At 40.1% G+C, this 13,778-nt stretch overlaps 1 protein-coding gene across 5 annotated transcripts in view; it reads right to left on the bottom strand.

Annotated features, from left to right (window-relative positions):
* mkln1 (muskelin 1, intracellular mediator containing kelch motifs) overlaps positions 1 to 8,680 on the bottom strand; it is a 44,534-nt gene extending 35,854 nt beyond the window's left edge. For all 5 annotated transcript variants that reach the window (XM_028570642.1, XM_028570643.1, XM_028570641.1 and 2 more), the window contains exons 1-3: positions 8,570 to 8,680; positions 6,910 to 6,979; positions 3,754 to 3,896 (exon numbers count right to left, since the gene is read on the bottom strand). In XM_028570642.1, the coding sequence (XP_028426443.1) occupies positions 3,754 to 3,896; positions 6,910 to 6,979; positions 8,570 to 8,649 (293 nt within the window). In that variant the 5' untranslated portion in view covers positions 8,650 to 8,680. The remainder of the gene's footprint in view (positions 1 to 3,753; positions 3,897 to 6,909; positions 6,980 to 8,569) is intronic.
* Positions 8,681 to 13,778: the final 5,098 nt, after the last annotated feature.

Raw genomic sequence — 13,778 nt, 5'->3', positions numbered from 1 at the left:
CAAATATCACAATAATTTTTGACCGATTAAATTGATATCGATATAGCAGGGTTGACCATTGGTGCTTTCACAAAATATTTACACAATGAGATTTTTGATAAATAATCATCAGTAATGTGGATATAATGACCAAGTGAGTAAAAGCCAATAATAGAACTAGTACGTCTGGTAAAAATGACATCCCTTTACTGTAATGCAGCCTTTAAAACAACGATATCAAAAATGTATGACGATATCTAGCCTCATATATGGATATTGATATAATATTGATAAATTGACAGTCCTAGTTGAGATGCTAACTGCATCAATATACTGGTACATACATTTTTGTGATCCACCAATTACTGAGTTTCAGTTTCTATATATAGCACTGAGGAAAAAAATAAATCTACATGTGTACATGTATGAGAAAAATATGTTGGCATTTCACAATAATCAGGTATCACCAGATAAATGCAAAAGCAACATTGATAAAACTATGTTTTTTGAACATAACTTAGTCAAATGTATTTGAATTTGCTATTTCAAAAGCATAAGGAATTGTTTCTTCCACTTTCCCACAATACAGCTCCTCCAAGAATTAGTGATCTCGTAATGACAAGAACGGAATTCAAATTCAGCCAATTCTGGCTAAAGATTGCAATTTTACCCAGCATCCTCCATGACAGTTAGGTACACAACAGCACATTTTGCTCATCATTATCATCATATAAACCAATTCAGAACTAGGGATGCACCGATCCAACTCTTTCCTCCAGATTACGATAACTTAACCCTTGTGTTGTCTTCCGGTCGACAAAAAAAGGTCAAACTTTCTTTTTTTTGGTCGCTACTATAGCTTTGGTCGTCTTTTTTCAACACTTTAGTCGCTTTTCCTGATGTTTGTCACTTTTCCCGGCGTTTTTGAAGATTTTACAAAGTGTTTTTGTCATTTTTTTCCGATGTTTTTGTTGATTTCTTGTGCACTTTATTTGAAAGTTTTTGTTGTTATTTCCCACATTTTTGTCACGGTTTAACGTTCTTTTCTTTTTTTTCTCAAATGCTATAAGATTGAATAAAAACGCCCAAATTCAATCAAAGTAGTTAACTGATCATTTATTTTACTTGTAAAGAACGTTGTATGGAACCATCCACATAACTTTTTTGGACAGAAAGAAACCCACATTTTTGATGTAGACACTTGGGAAAATGGGTCAAATTTGACCCGATGACAACAGGAGGGTTAAATCAGGGTATCCCGATACAAGTACTGATCTGACACCTGGCATTTAGTGATAATCACAGTCAGTATTAAGCACTATGGACTGCTGTGTCACTAGTGGGACATGGCTGTATGCACCTGATAGAGACATACTGAATTGTATAACTACATTGATAAGGTATTGCAGTAAAGTTCAAATTGCTTAAAAGCACTTCTGGTACTGAACTATTTTTTGCGACCAAGTAGCGGGGCAGCATGACCAAAAGCTGCAGGTCTATAAAGTATTTTCTCATTCCCTCCGCCTCCTACAGGCCTTTCCATTCATTTACTAATTCTGACATTTAAAAGTCATTACACGCAAAGATGGAGGAAAAATCAATAATAGCAACACGTTTTCCATTGTCGTCTGTCCCACAACTAGGCCTGTAACAATTATTACATAATTGTCTAATTGTCAATATTTTTACATAATCGCGATGTCTTTGTTTAACCGTAATTAATTGCTAACATTAGCTAAGGTCTTAAGGCGTGTGACTGGTAATTACTTTTGTTTAGATATGCTTAATTGTAATGATATAAGTGCTTATTGGTCGGACTATATGTTTTTATTATTATTTCAATAGTGGTTGGCACTTGACCCTATCCACATTCATAGCAACAAAATAACAGGGGGGGTGCGGGGGGGGTGCAGATACGGTTAGGAAAAATGTTTTTTGATAAATAAGAGGCGTTGTTTACTTCATAGGCTGTGTATCTGTGTTATGACATCATCTGGGTCACGTGACAGTGATATAACCTAAAGATGTATCCTGGGATTCATTCAAAACCGTAATTTGTTTCAAATAGTAATGAATAAATAATTATTCTTAAAAAAATTTGCCTGGAAGAAACATTTATATTGTTAATCGCAATTATTTCCGAGACAATTAATTGTACAGCAATTTAAAATTGTTAACAGCTCTACACACAACTGAACTCCATTCACCTATCAAACAGCGCGTAAAAATTGTTTGTCCCGCTGCAGTGACGCAGTATCCAAAATGTCAGAGTTTGTAAAACATAGTGGAAACACAAAGCAGAAGCAGGAACCAACCTCTTCTAGGGGATCACAGTTCTTTAAGTTCCCGCAGTGGAAAAATGCTTATAAAAAGGTCAGTAGGGTTGTGCCGATGGACGAGATCATCATCCATCGTGATGGCTGACCGACATCGCGATGGAGAGCCACCATCGGGATGCCACGCCCACCCCACCCTGTCAGACACACACTAATCCTCGTCTCTTCTATAGCTAACCTAAAAACTTTACAGGCAGGTGCGGAGCTGTCAATGACAGCTGGCCCGCCTAATCAGAAATTCAAAGTCAAGTGTGTTGGCGTGCAAAGCGCCACAACAATCACAACAACCATGGATTGCTGTTGTGGCCAACAACTGGATACTTTATACATTGTTCTGTCTGCTATTTCATCACTAAATTCACTTCGGAGACTTTTTTTATGCGAGAAATCAACCATGTACAGCTTAAAAATGGGCCGTTTTACGAAAAGTAATAGGAAATTTGGTCCGACTGTGTCGGATTTCAGAAGTTCCACAGTGTGCCGGGGTTCTGTCCACCTTCACAGACCCGCTGTGAGCTGGCTGGACCTCTATCAGGAGACTCGCCGACAAAAGATCGTTTAGTTCCCCGATCGTTTGTTTAAATAACACAAGACATATCCATTATAAGATTAAGTGGAATCTGTGGTATTTCGAAGTTATAATGCTCCACAAGAGATTGCGGGGGTAACGCAACGAGCTCGCTGACCGGGCTGTCTCTCTCTCACACACACACACACACACACACACACACACACACACACACACACACACACACACACACACACACACACACACACACACACACACACACACACACACACACACACACACACACACAGAGAGAGGAGAGGGAGAGCAGCGTCTAACAGGGCAGAGAGATACCCGTCTCCCTTTGACAGTCTTGTAAATAAATTATAATAGAGCTGTCAGTCTTCCTCGATCATAGGGGCCGATTTATGTTTTCCTCCATCCTCCTTAGGAAATGGACAGCGGCCGACATGAACACACACGCCTATTAACTCGACAATAAAGACGTTAAGTAGGCTATCCTTCAACTCAGGACAGCGCCACTTCTCACAAATCCAGCTAGGATTGGAGATGAAAAGTTTATCTGACACGTAACCGCGATCAGCGCTCACACGCTCCACTTAGCACCAACTGCAATGTTTAATTTTAAATGAATGTAGCCTACTGGCAGTCTGGCACACGTGGGTGCTGAGTATTTTCAGTGGGTGCGGCAGCTCCGGAGCACCCGCCCACGATAGCATTCCAATTTCATTTGTTATTTAAAAAAAATTATAATTGATTTAAAGAGATATAGAGATCTAGTAAAATAAAAAGTGCTTTCACCATTCATTAACGCTGAAGCTGCTGAAAAGTCTGTATGTTCAAACTGCAATAATCACACACACAATACCAAAAAAAACAGTTGGACTGGCATAAGCAGTGGCATCTCACCTGGACAAAAGCTCTGTCATGTTTTCTTCACTCATCCCACCAAACACTTTAAACTTCTTCAGGTTGCAGACGTGAGTCTTCTCGTACTTCCCGAAGGTGATGCTCTGAACGATTGCCGGCCTTTCCAATTTCAGGATTAAAAACTGGAGGCAAAGAGAGAGGAAAAGGAGAAAAGGCGGAGTTATGATGCTATTAAGTGTGTGTGAGGACAGCACTCATGGCAGGCCGGCCACTAGGTAAAGATTTGCTCATTACCTCAATGACTACAGCAGGGTCGAGCTACTGCGTCAGGTAAGTGGCATTGCGGACAATCTCTGAGCCGCGTCTAGGTGTCAACCAGCCAGGACACTTAGGGCGCTTACCCTCTGCTAGTACCAGCTCGGCCCGACGTGCCCCCTCCTCCGTTTTCCATTGCAGATTTAGTACCGCCTCATGCGTGAGGCAAGCGTGGCTGGTCGTCATAGCGACGCCGCAGAAAACTGCCATGACCTAACGCGACACACACACAGAATGTCGAAGGTGTGTTGTTTTTGGCATGTGGCTGTTTGCCAGAAGACACATTTAGTTTCAAAATAAGCTGGAGGCATCAAAAAAAAAAAAAAAAAAAAAAAACACCGCTGGCTAAACTATTTAAAAATTGAATTTGTTCAGGACACCCCTGTCTGTCGCTAGCAATGACGACGCAGTGATTAGTGACGATTCTCTCTCCGACCAATCAGTACTCTGCGGGTTTTCACGTCACTTTTTGGTATCGCCTCAGCTCGCTCGGAACCTCAACGGAGGGGATACTAAAAAAATCTTTCATAATGGAAAAACAAAAAGGCTAGTAGAGTCGATGCGAGTCAAGCAGGTTCCTTGTAATGAAAAAAAGCCACTAGTGACAAATCGCAAGTGGCAATTAGGCCACAACAAGTGGAGAGTAGGGATATTTTTTGTGACCATTTTTTAAATCAATTATTCTTCCCAGAATTGATTTGGGATTTTTAGATAGTGCAGATAGAGAGAAAAGGGGGACTGATTGAGGGGATGACACACAGCAAAGGGCCGCAGGTCAGATTCAAACTTAAGGGACGCACACTCTACCAGATGAGCGAGAGGTGGCCCCATTTCTTTGTTTTTGTGGAGGTGGGCGTGGTCTGCAATCAGCTGCAGTGGAGAGAGGTGTGGGGAAAGATCTGGGCCCGTATTTATCAAGCCTCTGAGAATTACTAACAAGAACACAGCTGAGAATTGACTTAAGAGTAAAAAAATATTGGCCCAAAGCTGCACTTAAAAAAGGTTAGTTATCAAGTATCTCAGTCGTAATTTAAGTGGAGTGTAGGACTATATCTTAAGTGTCACTCTTAGAGATGAATTAAGACACAAACGGAATTTTGGATGAGCCTCGTCTCTGTGTAACTGAGTTTTTCTGGCGTTAGCCAGCCAATCAGCAGCATTGTTAGATCTCGGTAGAAGCATGCTGCATGCTTATTGGCTCACTGACTCTGATGAGATTGACTCCTTTGGTATTGAAATTGGGTATTGACTGACGAGGCATTTTTCAATACTAAGGAGGCAATTCGGTCGGTGATTAAAAAGTATCGAAATCGGTACCCAGCTCTACTCCTGCCAGGCATTGATCAGGTCTTTTTCAGCCCAGGTGGTCATGAGTCAACATGCGTTAGTAAAGCCGGATCCTCTCGTCGAGCTCCTGCGATGACTCATATGTTGAACTAAACATTTACAGATTCTTGCCTGTAATTTGGCACACACGTTGGTTTAATGGCTTGACGGAAGGGGAACAAACTATTCGAGCCACTTGATTTTTGTGTTGTTTTGCTATGGTATGAATAACATGAGCGAGCACTGGGAGTTCCCCTATGAACAATACGATGCATGTGCTGTTATCACAAATTCATGCATTTACTTTGTGTTAACATGTTTTTCTTCCAGAGACAAAGTACAACTAGTTCCCACATCAGCGAATATCCACTTCGGACATTCAAAGTGAACTTCACCCATCTCCCTCCTGGGAGTAAAGTTCAATGTCTTGTTCACTGGGGCAGTGAGTTTTCTGAAGCCAATCAACACATGCCACCATACCAGCTACAATATGTTGTTTGTTTAAGTATGTGAGGACAAATCAATGTTGGTACAGAACGGGTTAAACTTTTCACGACGTGTATATATTGAAAATTTCTATTCAGTACTATGGCGTTTTAACTGTGCTCTAGTTGTGTGACAAGGCCACATATTAGCATGAAAACATATCTGAATTACTCGAGATTGACACCAATTAGAGCTGCAAAGAAGTATTATTTAATTTGCTCTTTTTTTTGTTAATCACTGGGTCTATGAAAGGTCAGAAAACTGTGAAAAATGCATTGTGCTTATAAAATGACTCCAAGGAATCATAAGTGGATGATAAATTCTCTAGAGCCTTTGTGTCTTTACCGTTTTGGGCACCACCTATACCTTAGGTATAGCAACTAGGCATAGTTGGTCCCCAGTGGACTTCTTTAGCAAGTTTTGTCTTTAAGCTTTTGCGGTGTTTTTTTTTTCATTATTATCTGCTTTACCTTTTCCAATGTTTGAGACACAGATATTGCAATAATAATGGTCCAAAATGATGTGTTTTTTTGTTAAATTGAAAAACACCAGGGTGGCCTCTAGCTCACCCAGTAAGAGCGTTCGCCCCATGTTGGCTGAGTCCTGCAGCGGCGCGGGTTCGAATCCGACCTGCTGCCCTTTGTTGAGTGTCATGCCCCAATCTCTCTCCCCCTTTCATGTCTATCCACTGTCTCTATGTAATAAAAAGGGAAAAGCCCCAAAATATAATCAACAACATTTTCTTGAGGGAGGACCCCTAACCCCGCCTGCCAAATATGTGCACTTAAGTCTTCCACAAATCTAGGGGAAAACACTGAAACCAAAACTAACCCGGCTCAAATGTATACAAGGTAACAAAAGCATAAACCTTGATCTAGACCTTGGTTTGGACTTTCAGGTGTGAAAAGGCACTTAAAAAGAATGGTGACAGTATACCACACAACTACAGACAGTAGAAAAAGACAAACCACAAGCCTCCCTGAACTTCACAATTTGTTCTTAACGAACACTGTCAATCCTCAAGTCACGCTTCATTTGGGGATAGTCAAGTGGACATGGTAGACCTACCTGTGGTGGGTAGTTGCTCTCAGAAGACCACCTGGAAGACTGATCATTAGGTTTGTCCACCAAGATATTCCTAAGAATCCCCAAACAAAGAAAGGTAGAGTTTATTAATGGCCGTAGGACATCATCACGACGATTTTTAAAAAAATCCATCTCTACCCTAGAGTCGATTTTATTTATTTTGTTACCAATGATTGACCTAAATATTTTCTGTTCATGCGGTACCACTGACGGCAACTACATCATATGTGTTTCCAGCAAAGAAAAGAGCGAAAGCAGAAAATCCATGTTATGTTCTTCTTTACAAATGAAATAAATGTGACATGTGATGTGCATTCTTTTTAGAAAACAATTAGTTTTTAGAAATGTCTCATGATATATGGTCTCTAGTAGTGTGTTATTCAACTTTTGTTTTTGTTAAAGAAGGAAAGGAAAATCGCAATAAATGAAAATCGCAATACAAATCAAATCGGCACCCATGTATTGTGAAATAATCTAAGCGGGACAAAAGTATATCGTCCCAACCTTATATCACATCAGTAAAATACTGGAGACACTGCTGACAACACTCCATCAAAGAAAGTTATGATAACGTTACAGGAATCATAATTTACTACAAGGCAGAATAAACATGGGTGTGAATGTTTGTGTCATATAACAATTATACTTATGCAGGCCCGATAGACTGTGCTCACAGGAGCAATGAGTCCATTTCATTGTTATTACAGTAACGTTAGCTAGCAGACCGTTGTTGTTGTTGTTGTTGTTGTTGTTGTTGTTGTTAGCTAGCAAGCTAACATTCACGTCAGCTACAGCTAACCCGTAACGTTATCTGTATGACTGCTGGACCAGCAACAGGCGAATGCTCTGAAAATATGCGGGACTTCACTTAAAGATTCTGACATTTAGAGTGTTTATTTGTGAATGCCATCCACGAAGTGCAACCGTTCGTTTCATAACACCGGTTCCAAGTAGCCGGTAAACATGCTGATTCGCTATTGTTGCTAAAACAGAGCGGTTTGGATAGATAACAGCAGCTAACACTTGTTAGCTACTTTAGCTCTAGAGGCGAGTTGGCTAGCGTGGACGTTCGTTTTTGGCATACTAGTGTGCCGACCTGCACATTGCTGAATCAAATACTAAAATACGGTAGTGTTTGTTGACAACTCATTAGTCTGGAAGATGTAAAGTATTTGATAACCAGTGGCAATACGAAGCAATGAGGGCTGCAGATCCAAAACAAGCTCTTCTCAAGAGATGAAAACATAACTTGACGTAAACAAAGCACCCAAAACGGAGGGGCGGTGCACAAGAGACACACTCCTATCTACTGAATTATCTAATGTCACTGCTGAGTGACATTACACTTTCAGAAGAAATATCGCCTAATGTCGCCTTATCAAACATACAATCCTTCATAAGTGACTCTTTAACGTTACCACGAACGCTTCATCAGCAACATCATCCTCGGGGCGACAACGTATCAACACCGAACGCCCCCTGCCGCCGCTAACAAAGCTAACGCTTGCTGGCTCGGATCGCAGACGAGCTAGGCCAGTCGGGCCAACACGAAAAAACATTGGTGCATTGAGGCGCTTCAAGACCACTTGTGAACACAACACCTAATGCATACGTCGGGCCAGCTAACGTGTGCATTACTCACTCGGGTAAATATGTAGAGGAGTAAGAGCTCCATTTAAAAACGGTGAAAGTGAGGACTCTGCTCTCAGGAACGACAGCCATCTTGTTGCAGAAATACAAGCAGCAGCGGGAGGCTAGGCTAGGCGAGAAGCGACCAGTGACAGCCTTTAAAGAGACAGTACACTCTGTTTGGTTTTGTTTGTACAGAAAAAGAATAAAGTATGCATATAAAACAGTACCCAAGCCATAATTTCCATATCCATCATAATATAACATCAGGTGTTCACATTATCATATATTTTTATAGCATAAACTGTAGTTTAAAGGGCAGTTCACCCTAATTATAATAACTTGAAGTAGGCTAAGCACCCTTTGGGAACCAGTTGTACCTGACCCTAACCTGACTCCTGAGACTTTTGCCCAATAGACATATATGATTTTTGCCCCTGCTGTACCCAGACCCCATTGGTGGAATGTAACTAAATGTATTTACTCAAGTACTGTACTTAAGTACAAATTTGAGGTACTTGTACTTCACTTAAGTCTTTTCTTTCCATGCCACTTTCTACTTCTACTCCGCTACGTTTCAGAGAGAAGTATTGTACTTTTTACTCCACTCCATTCTGTCTGACAGCTTTAGTTACTAGTTAATAACAACACATTACAACAAATAAAGATTTTGCACACAAAACACATGTCGTAGTATTAGTACTTTTACTTAGGTAAAGGATCTGAGTACTCCTTTGTCCACTGCCCAGCCCTCTCCATTGCTTTCACCCCTAACCTCTCCCGATTCTTGACCCAATCTTGCCCCACCCCTTAAAAATATCCGTTGCAAAGGGCAGAACTCGACGTGACTAGAGGTGCATGACACATATCTGAAAAGGGACACAAAACTCTTGCATTATAGTGCAGTAATAACAGAATGCCCTTTTTTGTGATTGCACATTATACAACTACATTTGCTGTGCATTTTCCTGACATGATCATTCCACACATGCTCACACAATCACACACCACATACTGTACACGCACCTGTCATGCTGAAAAACTAACAATAATACAAAAGAAAGATAAAATAATGATAAAGTAGTATGAAGAAGAATTGCCATTGCTATCAATCATTTTCATTTTGGCCACAGACACAATGTCAGCGACCACTTTGTCCTATGGATTCTTCAGGACAAGGAATACCAGTGACACCTGTGTTGCTTGTCATTTGCTACATTTTCCCATCAGCAGTCCAGAATGTTCTTGTTACACCAGAATAAAAAGACTCAACATCTAAAATGTAAAGTTGCACTTCAGCTTTATGTCACTTAAGTGAAATTGTTATACATAAAGTAAATAATGTGGCCCAATTTGATCCATTCTTTCTCGGTCTTGAGTGTCTCTTGTTTGGACTAGGTCTTGACTTGGACTGGAACCTTTTGGACTCGGCCTTGACTAGTTCTACGCCTTGGACTACTTGACAAAGGTGGACTTGACTTCAGCCCTGCTTGTAGCATAGCTAACCTATTGTTCATTTTGTGATAAAAGCACTAAAATCGGTATATGTATAGCTCAATATATTTAGAAGAGATCTGGATATTGGGCCACTGCAGATTAGCATTATTAATAAGACAGAAAGAGAGAAGGGGAATGACATGCAGCAAAGGGCTGCGGGTCAGAATCGTACCCAGGACTGAGCCTTAGTACATGTGGTGCACGCTCACCCAGGGCGAGCTACCAGGGCACCCCACTTGGCATCACTTTTTAAATTAACGCTCTGGATACCCCTTTGACATAATTTTTCAACGTGCTTGGTCAGGACCCCTTGGCATCATTTTCATTGGGCACTTAGGGTTAGGGTTTGGAAAAGATTGTGGGTGGGGTTACAAAATGTAGGCTACGTTTGTATAGGCAACCAGGGCGCGAGTTTGCAATGGCCCAATATCCACTTTTGTTCCCAATGTATCTATCAACACATCTGCCAATTTTGGTGCTTTGATCACAAAATAAACAATTGTTACAATTTATTGAGCTATGCCGTCCCACTACTATAGATCACTGACTTGTTTAACATGGCAGTGGTTCCTTTCTGAAACAAAGACAACTGCGGCGGTCTGTCCTCTAAAAGCACCTCCCTGGGTGATCTCAGCGTTTTAATGTGGAGTCTCTAATAGCTCCCAGGGAGGATGAATCATCTGACGAGTAATGTCACTGTAGCTTTTGTTCCAGTTAACTGGACCTCTTTTATTCAAAACTTATTGTAATGCCAAACCCGACTCGTCCTCCTCCCTCCATCCTCTGCCCGGAGGGATGCTCAACATTAACAGTGTATGAATGTAAATGTGATTTTTAAAATTTTTTTATGTTACATTAAATTCCCTCATATTTTATTTGGTATCAGTTATCCTTAAGTCCAATACAAACTGTACATTTCACTGTTTACTTATATATAAGAGCAAAAGTAACAAAGTATCACGCTTTCAAGATTCATGTTTACCACTCTGCCTCGTTATAATCTCCGGTGTTTTCATTTGCTTATTTATTTAAAGGTCCTATGACATGCTGCCTTTTGGATGCCTTTATATAGACCTTAGTGGTCCCCTAATACTGTAGCTGAAGTCTCTTTTATATAGACCTTAGTGGTCCCCTAATACTGTATCTGAAGTCTCTTTTATATAGACCTTAGTGGTCCTCTAATACTGTATCTGAAGTCTCTTTTATATAGACCTTAGTGGTCCCCTAATACTGTATCTGAAGTCTCTTTTATATAGACCTTAGTGGTCCCCTAATACTGTATCTGAAGTCTCTTTTATATAGACCTTAGTGGTCCCCTAATACTCTATCTGAAGTCTCTTTTATATAGACCTTAGTGGTCCCCTAATACTGTATCTGAAGTCTCTTTTATATAGGCCTTAGTGGTCCCCTAATACTGTATCTGAAGTCTCTTTTATATAGACCTTAGTGGTCCCCTAATACTGTATCTGAAGTCTCTTTTATATAGACATTAGCGGTTCCCTAATACTGTATCTGAAGTCTCTTTTATATAGGCCTTAGTGGTCCCCTAATACTGTATATGAAGTCTCTTTTATATAGACCTTAGTGGTCCCCTAATACTGTATCTGAAGTCTCTTTTATATAGACCTTAGTGGTCCCCTAATACTGTATCTGAAGTCTCTTTTATATAGACCATAGTGGTCCCCTAATACTGTATCTGAAGTCTCTTTAATATAGACCTTAGTGGTCCCCTAATACTATATCTGAAGTCTCTTTAATATAGACCTTAGTGGTCCCCTAATACTGTATCTGAAGTCTCTTTTATATAGACCTTAGTGGTCCCCTAATACTGTATCTGAAGTCTCTTTTATATAGACCTTAGTGGTCCCCTAATACTGTATCTGAAGTCTCTTTTATATAGACCTTAGTGGTCCCCTAATACTGTATCTGAAGTCTCTTTCCCGAAATTCAGCCTTGGTGCAGAATTACAGCCACTAGAGCCAGTCCCACAATGAGCTTTCCTTAGGATGTGCCATTTCTCTGTCTGTAGCTATTGAGGAGGAGAGGGGGGGCAAGGTGGAGGTTGGGGTGTGGCCTTAACCAACTGCCACTTTGCTCGTTTGAAAGCCATGATGTCTCTCTCTCATGGGTGGGCCAAATTCTCTGGGCGGGCAAAGCAGAGAAAGGGGAGGTAACCTTGCTCCTTATGACCTCATAAGGAGAAGATTCCTGATTGGCCCATCTGAGCTTTCATTTTCTCAAAGACAGAGCAGGATACCCAGGGCTCGGTTTACACCTATCACCATTTCTAGCCACTGGGGGACCATAGGCAGGCTGGGGGAACGCATATTAATGTTAAAAAACTTGCAAAAATGCATTGTGCTGGGGAACTGACAGCTAGGGAAGATAATAAATAAATGTAATATAAAATTAAATTAAATGGTAAACAATTTTTAGCCAGATAAGTAGGGACATTAGCTGTCACACCCCCTGATACATTTAGTGCTCAACAATTTATAATCTATTGAATATGAATCAGTCAACAAAGACTAATCAGTTACTATGATGACAATTAGTCAAAATCATAATCACATCATCCGGCGTGCTAGTTTTGATGTAACCCTCTGAGGACCACACACGCAACGTCAAGTCCAAGCGAACACTCCTACTCAAAAATCGATATTATATATGTATATTGTGCTACTTTTGTGAACCCAAGACTTTTGTAAACACATTTCAAGCACCAAAACAATTGAGTGTAGGCATGTTTTCACAAGAGATTTGAGAAATATTTCCGTTTTAGGGCCAAATTATCTCTTTTTTGGGGCTTTTTTGAAATTTAAAAAAAAGTTATGGTTTATCTAAAGGGGTATGTAGGTAGTCAACAAAGAGACATACATTTAAAAACATAAAATTGGGTGATGATAGACATATATATGTATATATGTATCTATATATATTTTCTGGATGTTTAAATTGCTGGGGTCAAGGATATCGGTAGTACATTTGAGGATAAATATGTATAAATATTATTTGTGGACTGTCTAGCTGTCTGGCTGTGATATGAGATCAGCTGTGTTTCCCGACAAGGTTAGTCACTCTGTGATGATGTCACATACGGCATGGCCTCATTTTCAAAGAAAGAAACGGCCAACAAAGAAGCATCATCGGCCTCATCTTCATCCCTATCGTCAACACCAGTACCATTACTAATATCATCATCATCATCATCATCATAGGAATGGACTGATGCATCGCGAATCGGTTAAAAAAAACGAGACAAATGTCTGTGTTAATTGTGTGTAAAGATTACAACTGGTTGATAATTTATTTGAAGAGATTTTTTTCTATTTATTGAGTTATTTTGACGTGAGATTTGTTTTAAAATCCAAACATTCATTTTCATTTAATTTTTGTTTTTCAAGATAGAATACTTTCATGATTTCAGTTGCACTTTTGATAAGCGTGTTGTTTTGCACAGTGTATACAGGCCTAAATAACTGAATATTTTTTTAAGTGCTCATGTTATGCTTTTGGCTTTTCCCCTTTCCTTTATTGTGTTGTATATCATTTTTGTGCACGTTATAGGTTTACAAAGTGAAAAAGCCCAAAGTCCCCCCAAAGGGACTTACCATCTCCAACAGAAAACACTGTTCACCAACTGCTCCAAACAGCTCTATTGTAGTCCAGCCTTTACTTCTGAGACCAACGTGGTCACTTTGGAACTCACGTTATAATGCTCACCT

Source organism: Perca flavescens, chromosome 23 (genome assembly GCF_004354835.1).
Source record: "Perca flavescens isolate YP-PL-M2 chromosome 23, PFLA_1.0, whole genome shotgun sequence".
Classification (NCBI taxonomy): Eukaryota; Metazoa; Chordata; class Actinopteri; order Perciformes; family Percidae; genus Perca; species Perca flavescens.
Note: the sequence above shows the minus strand (reverse complement) of the source record. Positions and strands in the feature narration are given on the sequence as shown.